Source organism: Euprymna scolopes, chromosome 10, assembly GCF_053919585.1.
Source record: "Euprymna scolopes isolate OS-2025 chromosome 10, ASM5391958v1, whole genome shotgun sequence".
Taxonomy (NCBI): Eukaryota; Metazoa; Mollusca; class Cephalopoda; order Sepiida; family Sepiolidae; genus Euprymna; species Euprymna scolopes.
The window spans coordinates 15,163,963-15,189,398 of NC_136491.1; the positions used below are offsets into that span (position 1 = coordinate 15,163,963).

At 33.4% G+C, this 25,436-nt stretch overlaps 2 protein-coding genes across 28 annotated transcripts in view; one reads left to right on the plus strand and one right to left on the minus strand.

Moving 5' to 3' along the window:
• The window catches only part of LOC145285807 (small ribosomal subunit protein mS35-like), a 114,123-nt gene extending 104,290 nt beyond the window's left edge, over positions 1 to 9,833 (minus strand). The window contains exon 1 of one of the 3 annotated variants that reach the window (XM_080134214.1): positions 9,649 to 9,833. Coding sequence is in view for 1 of the 3 variants with exons in the window: in XM_080134213.1 (XP_079990339.1) it covers positions 1,705 to 1,864 (160 nt within the window). In the remaining 2 variants the exon portion in view is untranslated. Of the gene's footprint in view, positions 1 to 1,704; positions 1,913 to 2,259; positions 2,385 to 9,648 lie in introns of those variants that run through there. The other 2 variants (XM_080134215.1, XM_080134213.1) reach the window with 2 other exon arrangements.
• LOC145285804 (protein phosphatase 1 regulatory subunit 12B-like) overlaps positions 2,371 to 25,436 on the plus strand; it is a 359,611-nt gene continuing 336,545 nt past the window's right edge. For all 25 annotated transcript variants that reach the window (XM_080134189.1, XM_080134193.1, XM_080134191.1 and 22 more), the window contains exon 1: positions 2,371 to 3,264. In XM_080134189.1, the coding sequence (XP_079990315.1) occupies positions 3,019 to 3,264 (246 nt within the window). In that variant the 5' untranslated portion in view covers positions 2,371 to 3,018. The remainder of the gene's footprint in view (positions 3,265 to 25,436) is intronic.

A 25,436-nucleotide genomic window follows, 5' to 3' on the forward strand; every position in this document is an offset into this window, starting at 1 on the left:
AACCCATTCCTCTCTCTTGTATTGGAAATAATAATGTAAATTATTCACTTTTACTTCAATAGATAACATTGGATGTGGCTGAAAAATCGCCCACCACCACCCTAAATTAAACTAGGCCCGGTTGTTTTTACTTTTTTTATTAGTACATTTTCACCCCAAACCAGGCACACTGCCACTTTGGCGAAGGAGGCTACTATCAGAGACATAAGTTGAAGGGATACTATATAGGGAGTTGGGCAGCAAAATGTCTGTTCACATTACACTTGAATTTCTGCATGCCAGTACAGTTGGGGAAGCAGGGACCTGAAAGGGAATTCCAAAGTCTAGCAGTTCTAGGGAAGAAACTATTGGCGTATAAGGCTTTCTTACATCTAGGGATCTCTACTGTGTAGGGGTTAGACTTTGCTGCTTGTCAGGTTTGTCGGAGGTATTTACGTTGAGGGGGTACAAGGGCTTGTAGTTCGTTGGAGCATCCACCATTAAAATACTTGTAAAAAAGGCAGAGGGATCCAACATTCTGTCGATGGGACAGTGGTTGAAGCTTAGATGACAGTTCAAAACCTATCAAGTTGGAAACTTTCTTTTGAACCCTGTCCAGCATGAAAATGTGACAGCAATACTGAAATGTGAAATGTGACAGCAATACTCCATACATGGGCGAATGGTGGCCTTGTAGAGTTACAGAATACTTTCAGGCATAAGTAACTTTCTAGCACGGTAGAGAGAGCCCACCTTCTTTGCAGCAGCCTTGGCAATGCTTTCACTGTATCTGTTCCAACTAATGTTCCCCAAAGAATGAATGATTATTTTTAAATTTTAGATATTACTTATCCAGGACAACGCCGATTAATTTACCAAACTTTTTTGTATCTGTTTTGTAGTTTAACACTTTTAGCCAGACATACAGACAAATGCCCTTTATTATAATAGATAGATCACCTCTCTCTCTCTCTCTCTCTCTCTCTCTCTCTCTCTCTCTCTCTCAACTCAACTCTCTGGTTCAATATGATAGAGAGATTGAGAGAGAGAGAGATGAAAGTTGACTGACTGTTTGACCTAATTCCATTATTTTGAAAGAATTACTAGTGACAATGAAAAAAAACGTACATCCCCTGTAGCATCTAAGTTGAACCCAAGGGAATGAAGATTATGACCAGGTCGAAGGTCACATTGAATTCGATGACGTAAGGTTTGTAAACGTATCTTGCGTAGTTTCTGACTTTTAATCGACACCCAAACATATAGAAAATACGACTTTCCTTTAATAGATTTTTTTAGGCGAAACTAGTTGAATGCTGATCGTGTGTGCGTGTGTGTCGTGTGGTGTAGTAAGATATCTTAAAATAGTAAAAGGTGGAGAAAAGAAATCAGCAGTCAGACTAATAACCCAAAGGAGGGGGGGATAAAAAGGGAGAAGAAGAAGAAGAAGAAGAAGAAGAAGAAGAAGATAAAAAGGGAGAGGAGGAGGAGAAGGAGATTCTTGTTTTGTAGCCGACTAATGAATAGGAGAATTTATCGAGAGAGGAGAGACACAGTCGAGAAGGACGGTAGCCATAAAAGCAGGGGGACAAGAAGAAGGAGCACATTTTTTGTCGCTACACAGTGGTCTTATTGCCATCTTTTTTTAGTTAACAGAAAGAGAGAGAGAGAGAGAGAAAAAAAAATACACACTCCCGATGATTGGTAAAGAAAGAAGATTTCTACCTTGTGTCGCATCGTGACCACCGGCACTAGAAGCAAAACGAGCTATTTTCGAGACGTGCCCGGAATAACGACTACAAACCGCAGTTTTACACTCTAGGAGATTTCGTAGACACAAGGAGCTTCCACGAGGATACAGGGAGATTCCCATAGAGACCGCCATACTTAGTAGCGAGGAAAGTGTAGCCAGCAGCAGCAGCAGTGGTAAGAGGAGGAGGAGTTTCTAAAAAGGGAGGAGGAGGAATAACTATTTGCACGGCCGCTTGTGAAAAGAACAAAAAATATATATATATTTAATAAGATTTTTTTTTAAGACCCCTGTCAATCTTTATTAATACAATATATCTACAAACGGAAATGTTTATAAACTAGACAACATATACGAGGAGATATCCTTCGGCTAGAAGCAGAGCAGTTACAAATAACTTTACGAAGTGAACCCACCTACTTATTTTAAGTTTTAAAAAGTTTCACATCTAAGAACAGTAACGTCCATATAACGGTGCGATATCCCTGTGGCTGTATTAGCGGAGAGGATCCCAAAACTTGTTTACTTACGAAAACTTTGCTTCAAGCGTCTACTTTTTTTTTTTTTACACGGAAGATATTATCAACACGAAACCCTTCTGTTAATTTCGGGAATAATATATTTCACCCTTTTTAATCGGATATTAAACATGTTTACGATTAAATTTTTGTGAATGTTCAACTACTGAGTCAATCCAAAGGCTCAGTTGCTTGACACTTTTGCTGTTGATTATTGAAGATCAAGTTAATATATATATTTTTTTTTAATCCAGTATTCCTATATTCTGACTTAGTACGAAGGAGATTTTTCTACGTATTTGTGCTTACTGGATTATGTAAACTTTAAAAAAAAAAAAAAACAAAAAAAAAAAAAAACGTAAAAGAACTTAGAAAGTTTTTTTTGTTTGTTTTGTTTTTTTTTTTTACCTAAAACCAGACGAATAATAATTAAACTCTTATTTTTACAAATTGTAGTTACTCAGATATGTTTAAGTTATTATAACCACAGCTAATGAATCTATTTAAAGTAAAGATTCCTTTTAATATAGACCTTTTAATGAAGGTTTCTGCTGTTGTATGACTTAAACAACTATGTAGTTTTTTTGTTTGTTTTTTTTACTTACTTAGAAGTAAAAAAAAAAAAAAAATTAAGAATTTATTAATCTTCATTTAATGTTTAAAAGGGTTGGTGATTAGTCGAGTTTCTCGCTCTCGTCAGTCTCCGAGATTTGGACGAGAATTCGCGAGAAGTCACTTTATTTTTTTTTTTTTTTTTTCTCCCCTATTGCAATGGCGGATGATAATAAGACTAGTGCCATGGTACGAAGGCAACAGCAATTAAAACGCTGGGAGGACTCTGATACAAACCGAGAATCGAATCGGGTCCAGAACCGACCCAAGAAAGTAAACTTTCAGGATGGCTGTGTCTTTTTGGCCGCTTGTTCTAGTGGAGATAAAGATGAAGTCATTAAATTGTTGGCTAGGGGTGCGGACATTAACACCGCCAATGTGGATGGCCTTACCGCTCTACATCAGGTAAGTTTTAACACGAATTTACTTTTCAAATAAAATAACGTTTAGATGACTTCAAATAATTCATGTTTTCCAGTTTACAAAATAAAACAAGAAAAATGCTTGATAATAGTCTTTCTAATGAGTTGTGTTTTTGATTTTTGGTGCTTACATAGATCAGCCCCCATGGCTGCCGATATTGATTCGCTTAAATCCACTAATTACAAAAGTGATAAAATGACAACACAAAATGAAACTCTGGTTCCTGGAATAAAAATAAAACACTTCATTTGTTGGCATTGTGTTTTGTGTCAATTGTTTATTTATTTATTTATTTTTATTTTTTTTTTACTATAGACAACAAACGGAAAAAGTGGCCAACAAATATACAAGAAATAAATGTTACTTAAGACAAGTTACTTATTTACATAGATAAGTTGGTGTTTTCTTTGAAATCTTTTACGTTTGAAAGGGTTTGTATGTAGTAACAAGAGGCGAACCTGTACGAGAGTGCCCCCCCAAATGTTTTACACCTTATTTTTTTAGGGTTTTTTTTTTTTTTCGATTATAGTCATATTAGAAAAAAAAAATTTAATAAATTTAATGACTTCACTTTCACTCCCTTTTTAAAAGTCATCAAATAAACTTAAAAAAAAAAAAAGCTACTAGTGCACTTTTTGATCCGTGTTGAAATGTTATTTAAAAAGCCATTCTTGACATGGGGAGGGTGTTTTGTACCTATTTTATACTTTAACCTTACAATTGAATATAAAACAAAACTTTAAACTTGGGAATATGATTTAAAAAATAGGGCGGATCAGTAAGTGCACTAGCACAAAAAAAAAAAAAAAGTGTAAACTCCTTTTTAGGGGGTGGGCACTCTCGTACACGTCCGCCAAAAAAAAAAAAATGACTGAAGATTAACTCATCTTACTTTGGTACATTTATATTTTATTTGACGTTTATAATAAAAAAAAAAAATGCTCTCACTTAAAAATATAAAGCGACACTGTAAACATGTCAGCAATATCAGTTATATTTAAGATGTTAGAGAAAAGTAAAAAAAACTGTTTTGTTTTTGTTTTTTAGACCCTCCCCCCTCTTTGCTATATTAGAATAACTAACTTATGCACTTGTGTTACCGTGCTAAAATGTTATTTTGAACGCCATTAACATGGGAAGGGGATTGTAACTATTCTATACTTCCTAACAATTTAATAAATATTGTGAAACTTGAATTCAACTTAAATATTATTTTTTTTTAAAATAACACTAACATAAGATAATGGCGTTATTGGTTCTTATGCACTGCATAAGAACCAATAACGCCATTATCTTACCACGATTCGTAAACTGCACAAGTACTTTTTTTTTTTTTTTTTTTACCTAAATATAATCTGCAAAATTGACTTTTAACGTTCCCTAACAATTTGTAATTTCCTGCGCAAATTTATGTATGTCGATGTCATAAAAACGCTGCCACTAAGTCCGGATGGCAATATGTCAATAAATAATAATAAAGTTATTTTAAAAAGTGGCGTACGACGGGCACGTGTTTAACAAAACTTAAGTTCAAATTTTATCCATGCAATCTAAATAGATCAATGTTTTTGTTCAGTTTCATAAACACTGGTTTAATTTTGTGTGGTTGCCTTCAGCTGTTGTAAGTGATCTTCAATATTGGAAGTCATTGGGCTGATCTTTTTAAAACGAATTTGGAACTTAATTGTGTGTTTGTTCTTAAATGATCACATAATGGGTCATTTTTATCAAAACATTCATGAAAAATGATCTTATTTTATTGTAAATTTAAGATAGTTTTTTATTTATTAATTTATTTGTAAATTTATTTTCAACTTCAGTCACTAGTGATTATTTGCCATAAACTTTCGAATGCCTTCAGAGTCCCCACGAGGGCAAAATTAGACGCAAGATTTATTTTATTTATGTGAGGATAACAGTTCGCAGATAAACAAATTACTCCAAGATTCCAATAAAAAATAAAAAAATTTACAGGAAATATCCAGCTCTCTCCAAAATGAACACTGTGTAGGAGGACAAAACTTTAAATACATCCTGTTTCCTGTTATGGATTGGTTCTTATGCAGTTTACGGAACGTGCTGAAATAACGGTGTTATTAGTTAGAAAGCCATTCTTAACATGAAGGATTGGAGGGTTAGCTTCCTATCTAAAAATAGTTTCATTTGTAAACTGCACAAGCACCTAAGTAATCCTCCTCACTGAGGAGAGAACAGAAACTACACTTTGATGTCTTTGTAAATTTCCTACCAAATAGCAATGTAACAAATTAGGTACAAGGCCATCAAAAGTGGAGGGGGGAGGAGTCGTTGGCGGTCATCTGACCACAATACCATAATTAAAATATCCCCAAATTGTTAACAATATTTTTTCATCTTGAGTGTGATTTTCAGAACGTTTCCGTCGATGTAACCTCCGACCTCCTTCAGGTGTATCTTGTTGAACTCGGGAATTTCGAGCGGAACCCTTTATTTACGTCACGGGGGTAGCATGCCCTTGTTCCGTCAGCCATGACTGGATAGAAGTCCTAAGTAACTCGCAATTGTATTTTTCGGGCGCCAACACTGAAGATTGAACCTTCAACCTTCCGGAGAATATCAGTTTTTACAATTGATTTTTCATAGTACTCTGACCACTACAGAAACGTTGTGAAAATCACACTCAAGATGAGAACAGTAGTCCGATGAATCCAAATAATACGAAATAACCAATCCTCATCTCAAAAATTCAGAACGTCATGAAATGTTCGAGCTTTGTTTCAAATGCTTACTTTTTTTTTTATTTACTGATGGTTGACAATCGCGTTTAGAATCATTTCGTTGTCAGAATTGTTTTTGGTTTGTTTTTGTTTTTTGTGCTAATGCAGAGAGTGATCCCACTGATCCGGCTATTTTTAAAATCGTATTTCCACGTTTAAAGTTTTATGTGTTTTTTTATTATTATTATTCAATTGTAAGGTTAAAGTACAAGATAAGTACAAAACACCCTCCCCTCCCCATGTTAAGAATGGCTTTTTAAATAATGTTATTTCAGCACGGATCACTTTCTGCATGAGTACCTTGTTTTTATATTTACAAAATTTCGGTAGATCTTAATTAACAATCAGTTCTGACAGTTGGAGATAAATGGTTCATTGGTTCAATCCCTACCTATAGACGATATATGTAAATTACCCCCCCCTTTTTTTTATCTGTTTGCCCCATCCCAAGCTAGAACATTCTACCAGATGCTAGACATTCACCGACAATCTCGTACATTTCAACAAGAGACCTTTTTAAGATTCTAGCCATTTTTTTTTATGCAATTGTTTGAATCTCTCTTGCATTTAGTTCATCGGGTGGGTACCTGGGTATATCGTTATTTCCATGGGAAGTACTCATCTGAGCTCCAATCTCTGGTCTCCACCTACCTCGCCAATCTTTCACGAAAACACCCGTCTAGCTGAAACCACTGTCAATAATTTTCTCCATTCTTTATCTGTGTCTAAATCAAAACGTAGATTCCATGAACAAAGTTTCTTTCTTGGAAGTGTACGCCTGTGGAACTCTTCCGTTTGCCTGTTTCCCACCTGACTACAACTTGGATGTCTTCAAGTCCAACAAATTCCTGATAAATCGCCCCCTTAAGACACTTTATCAAATCTCCATTATTAACGATTACTACAATATTATCCCATTGATTACTATACATGCAATAATCCTTATCCCCGAGTGGCTTCCGGGCCTTGATAAGTGGTGACTACCATGTAAAAAAATTTTTTTTTTAAAGTCTGATTGCTCCTATAATTACTGGTATGATGGAGATCTTAAGGTTTCCGTTTCTTTTCATGTCATACATAAGACTTTGGTATTTTATCTTTTTCCCTCTGTTCTGTTTAACTCGGCATCATTGGGAACACTAACTTCTATTAGGGTTGCTTCTTTCTCCTTGTCCCATATAATTGTCAAGTAGAAATTGTGTAGTCATAGTAGATGATGAATGGTATATGATTTATCTACCCGAATGAGAACATTATCATGTGAATTAAATAAAAGGTTCAGTCGTAAAGTTTTCTTTTTACGACGGTCAGAGTTCAGTTCGAAATTCCATCACACAGGTACCAGAGTTCGATATAAAGATGTTAGTGTTTTTACTAACAAACCGAGAATCTACCTACCTGGATAAGTTTTTTTTTTTTTGTGTGTGTGTGTGTTTTAACTTATTTTAAAGCGTTTAAGTTTGAAACACAAGTAGTGCCGAGCGCTTACAGACAACAAATATAGTAAACATTACGTTGTTACCTTTCTAGTGTCGACAATTGTTCAAAACTCTAAAATAAAGCAAAATACTGCTAGAAATTCATGCAATCAATATCACGGTGATATTTATTTGGATTTCTACCAGTATATTTCGAGTTTTGAGCGATTGATGTTATTTCAGTACGGTCCATAAGTATCAACATTATAACCAAGATGAGAAATAGGTTTTATTCTTGAATTGAACTAAGAACCTTTGCTGGGCAATAAATGTATGAGTGTCTGTTTCCCTTCAGTTAAATTCCTTTAGGTTGGTTCTTTTAAATATCAAGACTGACTCTACAGAGAATATACCGTGCTGAAATAGTGACATTATTTAAAAACCCTTAACATGGCGAGGATGTTTTGTAACTATTTTGTATTTTTTTAACCTAACAATTTAATACGCAAAGATACTTGGATTTAGCTTGGAAATACTATATTAAAAAGGGGGGGGGGGTAATAAAGTACCTTTTCTGCATAAGGACTGTGATGGCATTTAACATCTTTTTTTTTCTACTGAATTGTCAAGGACATCGTCAAGTAGATGCATTGACCGGCACACAAATGTCTGACCTAAAAAGTTTGGATTTTTTTTTTTTTTTTTTTTTTTTTTTTTTTTAAAGTTCACTTAAAGCTTAATCTCCAAATAAATTAGATGATCCCAACTTTGATCAATGATCAAAATTCCCAAATTAATCTTAAAGAAGTTCCACGCCCTGATCCCAAGTTGAATCGACGTTGTGTATTAAACATTTTTTTCCTGTGTGTGTCAACAGTTGTTGACCTACAATCTTGTCATCCACATTAGATTTTGTCATAAGTAGAAAAGTTTTTTGTTTGTTTGTTTGTTTTTTTTAGGGGGGGGGGGGTATAGGAGGGTGCTTGTATAGATCAGCCCACATGGCTACTGATATTAGCGCTGTAAAATCCGGTAACTAGTTAGAGCAGCCGAAAAATTAACGGTATAAAATGAAACCGGGTTCCTGAAACGAAAACATTTACACTGCATTTTATTTCGTGTTATTACACCGGCAAATAAAAGAAAAGTAGAAAACGATTGCAAGAAAGAAAAAAAATATATATATATAAAAAAGGTGTACTTGTTTGTGCATCTGTTACTGCGCTATTTTTTTAAATATTTTCAAGTTAAATTCAATTTTTACATTTTTGTTTATTAAATTGTTAGGTGAAAGTACAAAATAGTTACAAAAACAACTCTCATGTTAAGAATGGCTTTCTTAATAACATTTCAGCGCGTTAACATAGATGCACAATTGCACAAGTACTAAAAAGGGTTATATTTAAAGTATAGTAAAATGAAAATGCAATATATCAATTGATTTTAGTCTTCCGTTTCAGAAATCCGGGTTTCATTTTGTATATATTTTACCAAGCTGATATTGGCAACCATGATTACATAAACTTTTGTTAGTGATTTTTTTTTTTTTTTTTTTTTTTTTTTTTTTTTTTTTTTTTTGCGTCCAATTTAGTATTTTTGGAGAGTATAATTTTTTTATTCCCCCCCCCCCCCCACAATGACAAACGGTTATTCCTACTTCAGTCACGCATGTTTTAGCGCAATTGGCATGGTTTGGATATTACTTTCGAAGTACTTGTTTTTTTACTCCAAGTGTTTTAATAATAAAAAAACAGTAACATTAAATACAACTATAACGTTAAAATTATAGCGAACGTTGAAAAATGGTCTCCATCTTAAATTTGTGAAAGAGATTACTTTATCAGAATACGGACCGTGTTGTTGTTGTTTTTTTTTTTTTTTTTTTTTTTTTTTTTGTGTGTTTTTTTATAAATCTTAATGGGAACTTTAATTTTATATTAATTTATTGATAAATCTAAAATATTTAAGTATAAATCAGATGTTTGATCACCTAAGATTGTAATGGGGAGGGGGGCACTGAAATACTACTTTGATTTTTCTTATACAATTATGCACTCAACCATCACTTAACATTTTTTTTTTAACGAAATAAATTAAAAACATAACTAGTCTATGATTAATAGCAATCGTATAAAAAAAAATGTCCGTCAGCGAGAAAAACTGAATAAAACTTCAAATGTGTATATGCTTACTTATTTAAAAGCCAAGTAGTAGACTTGTATTTCAGGACAAATTTACATACAATTAACTCCTCTTGCTTGATTGTCTCCGCGCACAATGGATGACGTCATAAGGAGAAAACGTCATTCATTCACTGCAGTTGGAAGACACCGGCAAATCCTTTAAAACGTCACCATTCTAAAACCGGTTGAAACTTGGCATTTTCTGTCCTCCATCGGTAAAGGGGGTGGGTCCTTCTAAACCGAGGCAATTTTCTTCTTTTTTTTGGGGGGGGGGTACCCGTTATTAAAAATTGACATTGTGTTTAACTCTGTCCTCGTAGAGATAGGGGAGTGAAATATGGACCTCAGGAAAATATAATTTATGTACTGACCGTGAACGTCATCCATTAAAACTGAACATTGACGATTGACAAAGGGTTGTCTGTGTTATTTTATGTTTCTACATGCAATTTTTGCTATCGATTTTCAGTATTTACTTACAGTGCTTAAGACGTGAGTAGAGAGAGAGCTAGGTAGTAATTTATGAAAAAAAATATGTGGCAATTAAACGACACTGAATATTACGCGATTCATCTTCGTGAGGATTTGTTAGACTGTTATAGCCAGACGAATTCCGTGTAGCTTAATTGCCATATTTATTTCATAATTTTCGGACCTGAAGAATCCCCCTACCCGCCGTGTGTGTGTGTATATATTTCAACGATTATTATTGAATGGACACTAGTCTACCAGATTATATAAAAAAAAAAAAATTTAAGTCAATATTTAAATATTTGAAGGGGGTGAAATCGATCATCCATTTTTAGAACAGCTCAATGTTTTATGCCAAATTTATCGAATTTGGCCTTTTTTAAAAGCAGTTTAGCCTTATTTTGAGTTTTTTTTTTGTTTTTTTTAAGCTAAACTACTTTTTAAAAAGGCTAAATTTTGCGAATTTAGCCTAAAAACATCGAGGGTGATCGATTTACTAGAACGTTGCATTAGAAACTGAGCACCCCCCTCTACAAATATTTAAATATTGACTTTCGTTTTTCATGTTTTAATTTTTTAGTGTGTGTGGTAGTAGTAGAAGACTAGAAGAGTACTAGTCCGCTGAAAACTTTTTGAAAAAGATGATATAAAAAAAAAAATAGATGGGGGTTAAGATTTTTTCGTCCGCCCATAACTTTATATCTTACATACGTTATACAAGTTGAACAATCCGTAATAAGTTTTTTTTTTTTTTAAGTAGGTTTTTAAAATGTTAATTTTTAGTAGTGTAAAATGCTGGTACACTTATTTCTTAATTTAAAATTTTAATCTGTTAAGACTAAAAAACGTAAGTCACATCGAGACGAGAAACAAGAACTCACAAGTTGTATCATAATTTTATTAATATAGAAGATAGATCCCCTTTCTGCGTCTTCATCCTTCTCTCTATGAAGAAGAAGAAAAGGCGAGGCTGCGGCTTTTTCCTTCTTTCCTAATTTGGTATTCGCTTATTGCACTTTCTGTTTGCAGTAGGTTTGCTCAACAACTAAACTGAAAATGGGGCCGACAACAAATGTCTATTGTTTGATTATTAGTGTTATTAAAAATTAACTAACAAGTTTGGCAGAATATTTCTCTCTTCAGTAACTTTTCTCTATCTCTCCTCATGGAAAAGGAAGGTTATTTCAAATTGAATAAAGTCTTGTCAAAGTTGTGTGTGCGTACCGCCGTACGTATCGCCTCCTAGCAGCAAGGCAGACTTAACATCTCCAAACTTCTAGTCTGTTAAAAGACTCGGCTCACTTCGAGGCATTCGGATTTATCGTTATCATTAATAACTTATTACAATTAAATATTTTAATTGTGATGGTGATCAATCTCTTTAAATAACATTTTGCGTAAGAGTGTGTTATAACGTTCCGTTTATCAAACGGATGGATAAAATCCAAAACCAATCTATAATAAATTTTCGAACAAAGTTGCTAGGTGTATAAGGGTGGGTAATGTGACTTATATTTAGTTCAATGTCTTACTTTAGGCAAGGGAGTGGGGAGCTGGAAGCCTTTTGTGAAAATTCAGATACCTACGATTGCGTATCGGGCATAAATTGATACAAATTCCTAAAATGTTATTATGGAGTATTTTATAGGGTTATTGTTGGAGGGAGAGGGGCATAATATGGACATCACTTTTGGTTTAAAAATTAAAATATTTCTGATTTGCATGAGCCATAATTATTTAACACCAATTAAGCAAGATTCCTTGAATTTCAATGTCTTACTGCATTTTAAGTTTAAGCCCGAAATTTTAAACATTTTAATTAGAATAGAAATTATTTAATGGATTTCAATGAAAATTACAATAAGAATTCTAGACGTAAGATTTAGTAGCATATATAACTTCAGCTTTATTAAAAAAAAAAAAAAAAAAAGTGTCAAAACTGTTCAGCTTTTTTTATACAAAGGAGTCACCACTTATCGAGGATAAGGGTAAATGAGTGTACAATGGTCAAGGGGAACATGTCGGTCATCGATAGTAGTAGAAACTTTATAAATTGGATTACTTAAGGGGATTGGCTCATCAAGAATTTGTTCACATTGAACTTGAAGACAACCATATTGTAGTCAGTTTGAAAGCAGGAAAACATAACAGAGTTCCACAGGCGTGCAGTTCTAAGAAAGAAGCTTTGTTCATGGAATCTACGTTTAGGTTTAGGCACAGATAAAGGGTGGTGGAAATTATTGATAGTGGTTTCAGCTAGACGAGTGTTTTTCGTGAAAGTCAGGCCAGGGGAGGACCATAGCCATGAAAATAATAAAGCAGAGACAGACTCGCAACGTCTCTTCTGTGGGAAAGAGGTTGCAGGGAAGAGAAAAAGGCATCACCCACTAGGCTACAAAGTCTATTTTAAACTCTGTCAAAGCAGGATAAGCTGCTTTTAGCAGCTCCTGTCCAGATGTGGCAGCAGTACTCCATCCTTGGATGCACTTGGCTCTTATACATGTAGAGAATTGCATCAGCAGTAAGATATTTACTGGAACGACAGAACGATCCAACCATTTTACTAAAATGTCCACACGTGTATCTAGGTGGATCAGAGATCTAATAGAGAGAGGGTAACCAGAAACTTTTAATTATGAGTTTATCAGCTTCATCGATGTGGTGGCGATGGTATTTAAGTTCTTTAAGGTTTCAAATAGTCCATCTGTGTACACTCTTTACCCAGGGCAATTTTTCTCTAGGAAGGAACTATTTATATTTTTATCATGCCCTCAAACAGTTCTGGTCTCCTCAACAGCACCCTGTTCTGTGGTTCATCGATTTTACTGCTGTCTTACCCTGTGGACAGCAACTCCTAGTACATAATGCAGGCAAATGGTGTGCCTATAAAGCTTCTTCGCCTCGGTTAGTGCTACTGCATATCCCTATAAAAAATGGTTGGCGACTCTCAACCTGTACTCGTTAAGGCATAAGCAGCTTTGTGGTGATCTTGCCCTCGCCTAGTAACATCATATGCACCAGCTGCAGGGCGGTGATACTCAACAGGGCTCTACATTGCGAGTGATTTTTCAAATTGGCGACTAGAAATAATGAAGTGCTTATCTTTTGCCGATTGCATTTCTTTCACTGACAATCTTCCAAGGCTCACTACCGAGTGAAAAATATCTTTTCAACTTTTTTATAATAAAACAAACAAAGTTAAATTATTTAAACAATAAAAGTTTAATAGAACAATATACTTTTTTTTTTTAAAAGAGGTTTTTAAAAAATATCTGAAGAAATCAGAATGTTTATACCTTCAAGTATCAACATAAAATTTGTTGTATATTTAGAATTACACTTATTTAAAAATATACAGAAAAATCTTTATGATGTACGTACTTGTCACAGAACGAACATGTCATATTCTAAAAATCATGTGGGTTTAGCTTGTAACTTTTCTATTTGGCTAGTAAATGAAAATATTTAGTTGCCAAAGGTCAACTAAATATAAATTTATCCATAGAGCCCTGCTTAGTGGTTAACAATTAGACTGACAACCTGGATGTGCCAAGTTCAAACTCTATTTGTTCCACAGAAACACTTTCACTTAGAGACATTGGCAATCTTCACATGGTCTTTCTTGTAACTATGCGATGTTCTTATAGAAAGAATTCTTAATAGAAAGATATTGAAAATGAATGTCAACAAAATCATCATAAATAAATGCTCAACAAGCAGCAGCTACAATATGCTTCATGGCTTTTTTTTCTTCTGTACCTAAGACAATTTGGCTAAATCATTAGATTTTTTTTTGTCACATAACAAAACCAGCTGTCAAAAGTCGTGGTTAACCTGCAGACATCTCATCAGTTTAAAACTGTGCTAAGTTTATCGTGGCTGCTGATCCTTGGATGATTACTCCTCATTTGAACAGCAGAGGATGCAAGGGGAGACACTTCTGGCATAAAATTTTATCAACAGGAATTTAAATCTACCTTTGAGGGAGTTTTTTTTTTTTACCCTAGTGCTAAGTTGTGGTCTCCATGGGACTCCACAAAAGATGAACCATAGGCATTTTTATCTCAATAGAAAGAAGACAGTTTGTTTTTTTCTGTCTATCCTTCCACTCTGGATCAGCTTACCAGAGAACTTTGTAAAAATGCCTATTATGTACAGGTTTAATGTTGCCTTGGACAAACATTCAGATGTCATATAAATGTACATGGCTTGTTGCATTTATTCTCCCCCCCCCCCCAATAAATTTGATTTTAATTAGACCTCAGAGGTGAAAATCTGTGTTCGACAGACGTTGGTTATCTCCAACTTCAATAATTCCATGGATTAGATTCTTGATCACTCTCCAGAACTATTTAGAGGTGGCAGTTGAGTAGGAGGTGAATGTTTGACCTGCACTTTGCATGCATATAAAGACATAGATGACGGTTTTCTCCTCTTTGGTCTCTTCAGAGGTCACCATTCTAATCCCTGGCCAGAGGTCACCATTCTAAAACCATCACTCTCCCTGGCACTCTTCTCGAAGATGTGAATTCATTCATATACCTCGGGTTCAACATTATTTTGTCTAGTTTGGGCATGACAGTAGAGGTTGATTGTAGAGTTGGGGCCTTTGTGTATCTATAATGGTCCTTGTGGAGTAATCGTGGGGTTTTAATATCGACCAAGAGGAATGTCTATTAATCTTCCGTTTAGTCGATCCTCTATGACTATAAGACTTGATCAGTAAGGATGGTCAATAAGTGGAAGGTTTTGGCAATGCTTCAACTTGAAGTCTCTGCCATCCGTCCTATTATAATGGCATTGTCAATAGTTCGAGTGCAGTTCACCCTCCAGACTGGGGAATTAATTTGTGATGTAATCCTCTCAACCTCTGCATGGGTAGCTGAGGATATGAGTAATGACTGTTAAGGAGAACTTGGTTGATCTCTCAAGTCCACAGCTGGTTAGTCTTCAACAGTAGAATCACTATTGGTTAACTATGGATCACTGGTGCAGCCAAGGGAAAAAGTAAACATTACCCAACCAGGGTGAACACTATTGCAACGTGTATGGATGGAGCACTTGAGGAGAAATAATTATTTTCATTTAGCATTATTCTGCCATAAAAAATTGAGTACTTTTGCTTATTATATAAAAACTATAAATAAATGACTTCATTTCTATATCATACTAGCAGGCAAGATGTTTGGTAGAGATTGTTCCTCAGATACAGACAAGGTCATTTATATTGGAGATGATTTCTCTTACTGCTATTAGCAGTTTCTTTTAACTCTGTTGGTACTCACTCAACGGATGCCAACCACTGCCGCCAATTTTATTATTGGAATCTTTTTGAGAGGAGTAATTTGTATGTTTGTGTACCACACAATCACGTTGACACACTGGTTCTCGCCAGATCACCAAAGTTAAGCAACGTTGAGGCTGGCCAGTACCAAATGGGCGACCATTTGGGAAGGCTAGGCGCTGTATGTACCTTCTGGGAAGGTTAGGCGTGGGGCCAGCACCCTCGCCCTGTAAAAAAAGAACTCCCTACAAAAGCATCTACAAAGTTGTAGATGGCCTATGCCCCTCCAGGGGCGATGAATAGATGGAATTTGTATGTTTATTTTCTTTGCGGACTGTTATCCTCATCTTCATAGTTGTTTTATGACATTTCAGCCGACTATTCGTCAGGTGGTTAACTGTGACTGGATAGGAATGCCGAGTCTCTTAACTTTCTCTCTTTTGCAAGCGTTTGTCATGACTGACAATGCTATAGAGGTCAAAACTATGGCATCTTGGATTGATGTATTTTGAATTTTTCGAGGTTTTCCATCTCCTCTCTCTTTTCCCAGCATAAATTTTGGCTCGCCAAGCATTCCTATCTTGGGAAATTGCTGTCCATTGCTCACTAATTATATCCGCAGTAATTACTGCCTTCCATAGTAGTTTGCATCTCATCAAGTTTTAGGCAACTAATCCTCTTGTCGGCTTTGGGTAGGATTGAAACCACTATCCTCAGGCGATGCTTATTCGGAACAGTAGTGTTGAGACAACTATTCCGTCGCGGTTAACCACCTGACAAAAGCCAGAGGAATGGCTGGCCGAAATGTTGTAACAACAAGGAAGATAAGGATAAGTCCGCAAATAAATACATTGCTATACATAGTTAAAGCAAAATTGTTTGACTATTGAAATTTTTTTTTTTTTTACTGCTACTTATGTTTCAATTCACATTTGGAAACCTGGCGTTAAGCCAAAGCTTTAATTATATTAAGGTATTGTTTTAAGTTCTATAAATGCAAATAGTTCAGTTGGTATAACATCAGACTGAAGGTTGCAAGGTTTCGATTTCCAGTCATGGCATCTGCTTGATTTGTTATGAATTTATTATTTACCATTAATGTAATATTCTCCATTTCTAACTGTTAAGATCTGACATTTCAAAATTAGATAAATTCTGCAATGTATTTGATTATATTTAACAAAAAAAATAAATAAAATGTGACTGAAAAAATTGTGACTGACAGACCAACAAAATCTCCAATTATTTTTCTATGGAATAATTCATTGCCTTTGCATGTGCTCATATCCATTAAATTATGTGCAACTTCCTACATAAATGATTTCGAAAGTCACTTTAAAATAATTTTGAAATAGATTTTTTTATCATATTTAAAAAAAAAAAAAAAAAAAAAAAATACAAATTCTAATCCATATTTTTTAATGGACAATTTGAATTCCATTTTAAATTTCTCATGGCCTAAAAAAAAAAGTCACTAATTTATCATTTATTAGTTGGCCGCCTTGTGGGGCCTGATTGTAAAATATGCTTAAATATTATCGTCATTTATGCAGATTTCGTATTTATTACTAGTCAATTCTGTATCAATTATTATATTATACTTAATATAGTACTAATAGTAAGTTAAAAAAAATAAAATAACTTCGATGGCATCATCTAGAATCGAAACTAAAACATTTAGTGCTCCAGCCTTAATTGTTACCATTTGGGCTATCAGATAAATAGTTAAAAATGAACCAATTTTAATGCATAAATGTGTTTGCGCTTGCCTAAAAAGTACTTTCGGTCAACTTGCACCTGCAGAGTCAAAATTTTTTTAAATGTTGACATTTTTAACAGCTATTTTTAACGACCACAAAAAATTCAGTAGTTTGACCTGCCTCGTACTGCTCTGCAAGTCTGAGGAGATGCAATTTGAAAAAGTGGAGACAAACATACAGCGAATTTTATAAATTAGATTATGTTTAGTGAATCATTTTGAATATACATGATTGTATCTTTAATCGGGATCAATCTTTGTTTATTTTTTTATTTACTAATGATTCATTACTTAACAAGATCAAAAGTGACTCGAGGATAACAGTTAATGAGATGGATCAATTGATCATTGAATGATGAATATTATGAGTGAATTGAAAATGATGAATGAAATGAACAAAATCTATACAAATAAAACAAATGTATGTATCTGAAAATATTTAACCGATAAACTCTTAAATCACTTTTCACATGACACTGAAATTAACAAGAAATAATTATAAACCATCCTTGTTGTATAAGTAAAATCTTTGTTTGGATAGATGAATAATGCATACACACATATCAGTAAGTTGGAAACGCAAAGTGTTCATTTCAGCTTGCTGACATATTTCTATTATTTTTGCGCATGTGCAAATTCATTTCTAGTTTGAAGTGGTTTAATTTTAAATCTTGTATCTGTCAGTAGCTCCAACAGTATGGAACACAGCTGGAGTGAAAAATGTTTTTGGTTTTAATTCTAGTAAATGGCACCCAAGTTTTTTTTTTTTTTTAACCAGTACTATATATTGGGTACAATATAATAGTCAATAGAAAATTGGCTCTCTAATAATGAATACAAAATCTCCATTAATTAAAATATCATATTTAAGTATATTTTACGACCAGCAAAGTCACACCCTGTTAAATAAAGAAATAAAACTTATGACGATGAATTATGAGTATTCGTTAACATTATATTTGAAAACTATGCTGTAACCTACAGAGAAGCAGTCCTGTGATATTATGCAATGGTGATATTTTAAATCTACAAGATATTAGTAATTTTTCTATTGCTATTTTTATTTGTACGGCTAATAATATCCAAGAGTACACCTGACCAACTTGTTGCTGATACCTTTTTTTCTTTTTTCTTTTTCATCTTCAGATAGATCTATTGCAATTGCTGACGTTATTGCCAAGTGGGATTTCCATATTTCTTTCTTTCTTGAGGGTGTGGAATACTCCTCCCTCTCCCAGCCTCTGCTTATGTCATTACCTACAGGATGTTTTTTCTTTCTTTCCTGAAATAATATATATATATATATATATATATATATATATATTACTATTTATTCATTCATTTTTTTACCCATCTCTTAACATCCCACTTGCTTCAATAGCCAATGCGTTTGGTTTTTAAAACCAACAACAACGAGTGTCCAGTTTCTAATGTCTTTCTTTGTTCATCCGAAGGTGGTTTTAATGCTATCCACAAAAAGCTCACTTTATTGAAAATATACTAAAATATAAACCATTTCATTCTGAATCTATAGACTGCCAAGTCTGATTGGCTTGCTTCATCTATATCATGGTTGTGAAGACGGAAGGTATAAGGTCAAAATCTGACTTCTAGAATTCCAAAATATCTGACACCAACTCTTAAATGTTTTTCAATATTCGATTTCAATAATCGGTCATTTCGATTCTTAGCATTCTTACAATTCCGACTTTGACTCTCCAAGGCTGATTTGTACACGAATATTTTTAATCCGGGCTCTATGGACAAATTTATCTTTAGTTGGCCTTCGGCAAAATATTATTGTTAACTAGCCAAATAAAAAAATTACTAGCCACACCCACATGATTTTTAGAATATGACATCTTCGTTCTGTGACGAGTACGTACATCAAAGATTTTTCTGTGTTTATTTTAATAAGTGTAATTCTTAATATACACCAAATTTTATGTTGAGACTTGAACGTATAAACATTCTAATTTCTTCAGATTTATTTTAAACAGTTTTCGTTTAAAAAAAAAAATATATATATATATATATTGTTCTATCAAACATTATTTACATAATTTAACTTGGTTAGTTTTATTTAAAAAAAAGAAAAAGTTAAAAATATTTTTCACTCGGTAGTGAGCTTTGGAAGACTGTCAGTGAAAGAAATACAATCGCTAAAAGATAAGCGTTTTATTATTTCTAGTTGCCACTTTGAAAAATCATGCGCAAATGCGACTATTTCACTCGCAATGTAAAGCCCTGTAGATGTTGGGAGGCAAGTAACATCAAAGATTAACTAATAAGCGAATGAAGGTAAAATGGTGCAAATGATAGAAGAGAACGATTGCTATTATAAGTTTATTTCCTAACCAACCCAATAATAAGCAAAAGAACCGTGATTGAATCCTCATTTTTATTTCTTACAATCGGTTGTTATTCGAATTCTCTCTTGGATTTATTTTGTTTCATTATTTTGTGATACTATTTTTTGGGGGAAAGTGTAACCCATACATGCAACTTGTATTCAACTAATCATATATTTATATAACTGTTTGCAATTGATGTTACACTTCTGTAGTAAATAATCAAAAAGGTTTGATATGCTATAAAATCAATTAAATCAAGTTTGTCACCTAAATTTTACTCTTCGGCCTTCTGTTTATAATCTGTGCAATATCTGTTAGAAAACAATTAAAATATAGAATCTTATGTTTTCTAATTTTTTTTTTTTTTTTTTTTTTTTTTTTTTTTAATTAGATACATATTAGGCTTTTTTCTTTCTTTATCAATATATTCCACACGGATTATGTAGACTATTGTTCACAAATGTTATTCTCACGTTTCGGTTGATTTAACCCGCAACCTTTTTAAGGTGTACCTTGCGGGATTTTGAATGAAACCTTTTATTTAATATAAGGGGGTAGCATGCTCTCGTTCCATTAGCCATGACCGGGTAGAAGTTTTCCCAAGTTTGACAAAAGCGATCTGAATAAGTTTGGCGGTTACGTTGTCTGAAACATTGAGAATAACGCTGGAGATGAGAATATTAGTTCAAATAATATAAAATATTAGTTTTTCAACACTTGGGATCCATCAGTTTGTTTTGAAAAAGTGATTGGGATGCTTTTTTATCCTCTCCAATATAGATGAAATTTGAACTATATATATATATATATATATATATATATATATATATATTAGTGTCCTAGCAATGCCATAGGGGAGACAACCAAGCAAAAAATACCTTAAGCAACATTCATCCCCAAGCAGCAAAACTGAAGTTGGCCTGCCAGGACACTATATATACAAATGTAGACAAATTTGGGCATATTTTATTTGTTTGAAAATATAGGTTCTTTTATCAATTTTATAAAATTTTAATCATAGAATAGTATTATAATCTTCAAAATGGCCTACAAATTTTTGTGTAGTTTTGTTACATAGAACCAGATATGAGCATTGCTACCAGCGTGTGTGTGTGTGTGTGGGGGGGGGCATATATATATATATATATATATATATATATATATATATATAAGCTGAACGTCTGTGTATCTGGTCATGAATAGGCTCCTATATGGTTGACTATTTTTAAAAAACTGATTACATATAATGATAGATGTATCGAGGATCAGGAATGGGTATGTTTGATCTGGCAGAACGGTGGTTCATAAAAATTATGGGGTCTGCGTTCGCGCATGGCCCCCAAAGTATGGGAATAAAAAATGAAAAAAAACGTTTACAAGGGTTTTTTGATATAGATATACATAGAATACCTTGATAAGTATGTTTGAACTTAAATAGGGATGGTATAATAAAATCGTTCACGCCTGTACTCCATGGAAATATGGCACAAACTTTAACAAAGATTTTTCATATCTATTTGTGTAAGTATACTTTGATAATTGTTTCAGTTTGAAGAAATATGGTATAATAAAATTATTGGGTGTTCGTTCGTGCCTGACCTCCATAGAATGGAAATATGTCACAAAGTTTAACAAGGTTTTTTAAAAGGGGTGAGGGTCCACAATAACCCCTTAACTTTAATCTTAATTCACGTTAGCTTTTATTTTTTTTATTTTTTTTTTGTTGAATCATATTGTGCCGAATAAATTCACCTCATAAATTCATGTTCTTAAAGTGAAAGCAAAAAAAAAGTCTAACTTTAGACAATTCTTGACACAAATTTTGCATAACTGTTTTTTCCTTCTCCACTTGCACGTGGCACTCTTTCGAAAATAGATAAATAATAAAAAATAAGAACGTTACTTGTTATGTGTCAAAATAAGGAAAAAATCCTGCTCACGTGATTACGTGTCTTTTTAAAAACATTTACATAACCTTTTTATTTATATATCTGTTTAAGCTTTTTTTGTCAGTGTACTCAAAAGAAATTCAGTTGATTACAACACTTTCTGCGGGTTCTTTACATTACAATAGTGCCACCCTGAATCCGTTCAATACTGTAAAACTGAAACAAAGCTGTTCTTCTTGAAAAGACGCCATTTTCTTATTCATATTTATATTGATTCTTTGCTTTAAAAACTAAAGTAATTACGTGTTTACTTTTTTAATATCCCATTTTGCTGTTTCGGATTAGTTTACTAAAGTAAGTAAAGCTTTATCATTTTTCAAAACTGTTTTTGTTTCTTTGTTTTTCGATATTTTGTCAATATTATTTAGTAAGAGTGTTTAGCAGAAAAGCCAACAAACGACTACCCGAAAAAATATACAAGAAATAAATGTTACCATAGTCAATAAAAGTTCCGTTCATGTTGTTTTTTGTTTTGAAATAGTTTTTAATGCTCGTTACTTGAAATAATTTCAGCAAACCGAAATTAAAACGAAACTTGAGGCGATAACTACTTAGATGAATTTTTATATAAGCTACACATGCACCAATCGAATATTCCTCAAGCACAAAATAACAGAAAACATTAAAATATGTTTATAAATATTCCTTACATTGACGGAACTCTCTTAAATTGTTAACACAGAATGCTCAGGTGCACCTGCTTCAAATTAAAAACGGGGCTCTCCATCTCAAAATCGCTGCTATTTTCATTTTTTTTTTTTACCGGTTCATGAATTTAAAAAAAAAATTTTTAAACTACTTAAAAATACAAACCAATGAACTTTACTATAAAAGTAACTTTTATTGACTATGGTAACATTTATTTCTTGTATATTTATATTATTATATATGTAACATTTTCTCTTTGAAAGGAAACATCATTTTGTTGATCACTCTTGGCTACAAATGGAAACAAAGCTGATATAAAAAAAAATATATTTTCGCGAAAATTATCTTTACTTTCATCATATTTTGCTTAGGGTAAAATTTGAGGATCAAAACCTATCATACTTTCATCAATCACTGTCCATTTTCTGTAGGCTGTTTTTGAACCCAGTCAACGACGGGTACTTCTGCTAGTGTGTATATATATATATATATATATATATATATATATATATGATTGGCAGCAAGTCATTATTCAAGCATGTCTGATTGAACAGGACTGAGTTCTTTTTTTTTTTTTTTCGATTTGCCGAGCAGTCTTTATTTCGGATGGCATGCAGTGGTGGTTGTTCGGTCATATTCTTCTTGAGCGCTTTCTATTGATACATTGATCTTCGTCAGGAGTGGTTGTTGTCATCACTCTTTTCCTTATTGGGGTTTGGTGTAAAACTAACTAAACAAAGCCTCAATAAAAAAAATAACTACTGACAACAATTGGATGTACCGATAGCAAGTGCTTGAGAATATGACCAAACAACTACTGGGTACCATAATATATAAACTGTCAGCAAAAATAAAAAGATCGCTCGGCGAATCGAAAAGTTATGCAACAAAAGCAATAAAAAGAATTTGGTCGTGTTCAGATATATAGATATTGTCATCCACATACAGTACTGTTTCGTTGTATCCTAACTCATCAGTGCGCCTAGACATACACCTTTCATATATATATATATATATATATATATATAATATATTTATTTATTTATTTATTTATAAGTTCCAAATCTTGCCGACTATTGATTGGAAAGGTAATGACCTGAATTGTGTAATGGGCTATGTGACAGTTGCCCTAAGGTCGCACATTAAGGGAATCTTCTATCATCCAAAGTCTATTTTTGGCACTTTTTTACAGCCATAAAATGTTTTGATTCATAGTCATTTGTTTTCCTAGTTTTACATATGAATTACAAAATATCTGATAGTTCCCCAAAACCTCTCGCTTTGATGGAGGGGAGACTAAAACCTACTGCTATGGTTTCAAATGATCTGAAATAACAGCAAGGGGAGACTTCATTCCAAATATTTCTTATGTTATATCTTCCCTCTTTGGTTTTCACGCATAAAGTAAATTTCAGTGTGAGGATTATTTGATACTGGAGATATTCATAATCGTACCCTAGTACTTTAGTTTTAAAATTATGGAGTAATTTAATGGCAAACAAATGAATGACAGTAATAAAACCGATTTTACTTTTCTCATCAGTGAACATAATATATGTAAGCATAGACTGAAAAACTGAAGTTTTTCATTGTGCATATATTCAATCTCTAATATCGAGCTTTTTTATCGATTGTTCTGTAAATATTACAATTTGAGTAATGTTATTAAAGATGGGCAATAAATTGTCCTATGAATATTGAGCTTTTTTTTTATATAGTTAGGATTGTATTAGTATTAATATTTATACTTGCTTTAAGTTTACAGAATTATTCAATGTGTAAACTTAAAAAAAACAATTTTTTTGAATATATTTGTAAATTTTACTTCCAGTTTAAAGTTAGTTTACAGACCTGAAAATTTTTGTTTGAACTTTTGAAGATAAAGCAATATTTATCCATATTCATGATTTTATTTTTCTTCAAGTATTTAATAAAGAAAAAGAAATTATTGCCCCCCCCCTCCTCATTGTTTTTTTTTTTTTGTTTTTTTTATAGTAATATTTTTATTGTAAAAACATTTAGGGTATTCTTTAGAATACCACCTAATCTCCTTTTATATGGGGTCTACTATACAATCACTATGAAAATATGTTTACCAAGTGAACATCAAGTACTCTAAGGTTCGGATCTCAAAGATCCACATGACCGGTGGAAAGATGATGCGGAGTTTTATCAGGTTGGATCCATGATAAAAGTAGTCAACATCTCCTCATCCTAAAGGGGCACCAACAGTATTTCAATCTGGTAAAGTTTTAATTCATAGATACGAGGTGGAATGATGAAGTTATAACGCTAAAGAATATAACACAGTAGCTTTATTTTAAGACTTCTATTGAAAAAATCAATTCAAGTAACTTGATTATATAGTACAGCTGACATCTATTCAATGTAGCTGCCTTGATATGAGTCCAGAACTGGGAGCATGCTTTTTCCACAAGTGCCAGCAGAAGCTCAGCACATGGTGATCAGGCTGGCTTTGGTGTTGTAGGAGGTCATGTTGATGTTTTCGACATATGACCCAACAAAGTAATCCAGCAGATTCAGGTCAGGAGAGGAAAAGGACCAGTGAGATGAGGGTACAGTCATAGCACTCCTTCTGAAGCCAAGCCTGGGTCTCTTTGGATTTGTGGGTCGGCGCCAGTTCTGCGGCCACCTGATTGCACCAGGGAATCACCACACTCTTCAGCACATCCAGGTACATTTTGGTGTTGACTCTTAAGCCAACTTCAAAGATGTGATGTGGCATGATGTGGCCCTCACTTGAAACCACACCAAAGATCATAACCATGTCGGAAATACCCTCAATCATTGAACCGTCCAGATTTGTAGTTTGAGGGTGCTGGCAATGGTCCTGTTGTCATAACTTGAATCGGTAGAGAGCATGAGTTGTACAGCGGCTTGTTTGAACATTTTGTCACTTTCAGATATGATAGAAGGCTCCTATATCACTCTTGGGATTTGTACACAACTGGCCAACTAGTAGATGGTCTGCAAAAAAAAAAAAATTTTCATTTTTTTTTTCTCTCTCTCTGATGACAATTTTATTGTTTTACTCTGTATAAACCATTTTTCTCTCTCTCTATCTCTCTCTCTCAAACACCTTTACCATGATTCTAGTTTGTAAGTGTACTGGTGTTATGCATTTTTAAGAGACAATAGTGAAAGATATCTTCAAGCAAAATGCATTTTAGGTAAGATAAGCCTTTTGTGGAGCAGGGGATCTTATGTCTGCAGAAGATGCAATTGGTATATTTTAGGTTGTAGTCAACAGAACTTGAAAGTTAATAATTTTCATAAGATTTTTGATAGATAACCATATTGCTGTTATTTAC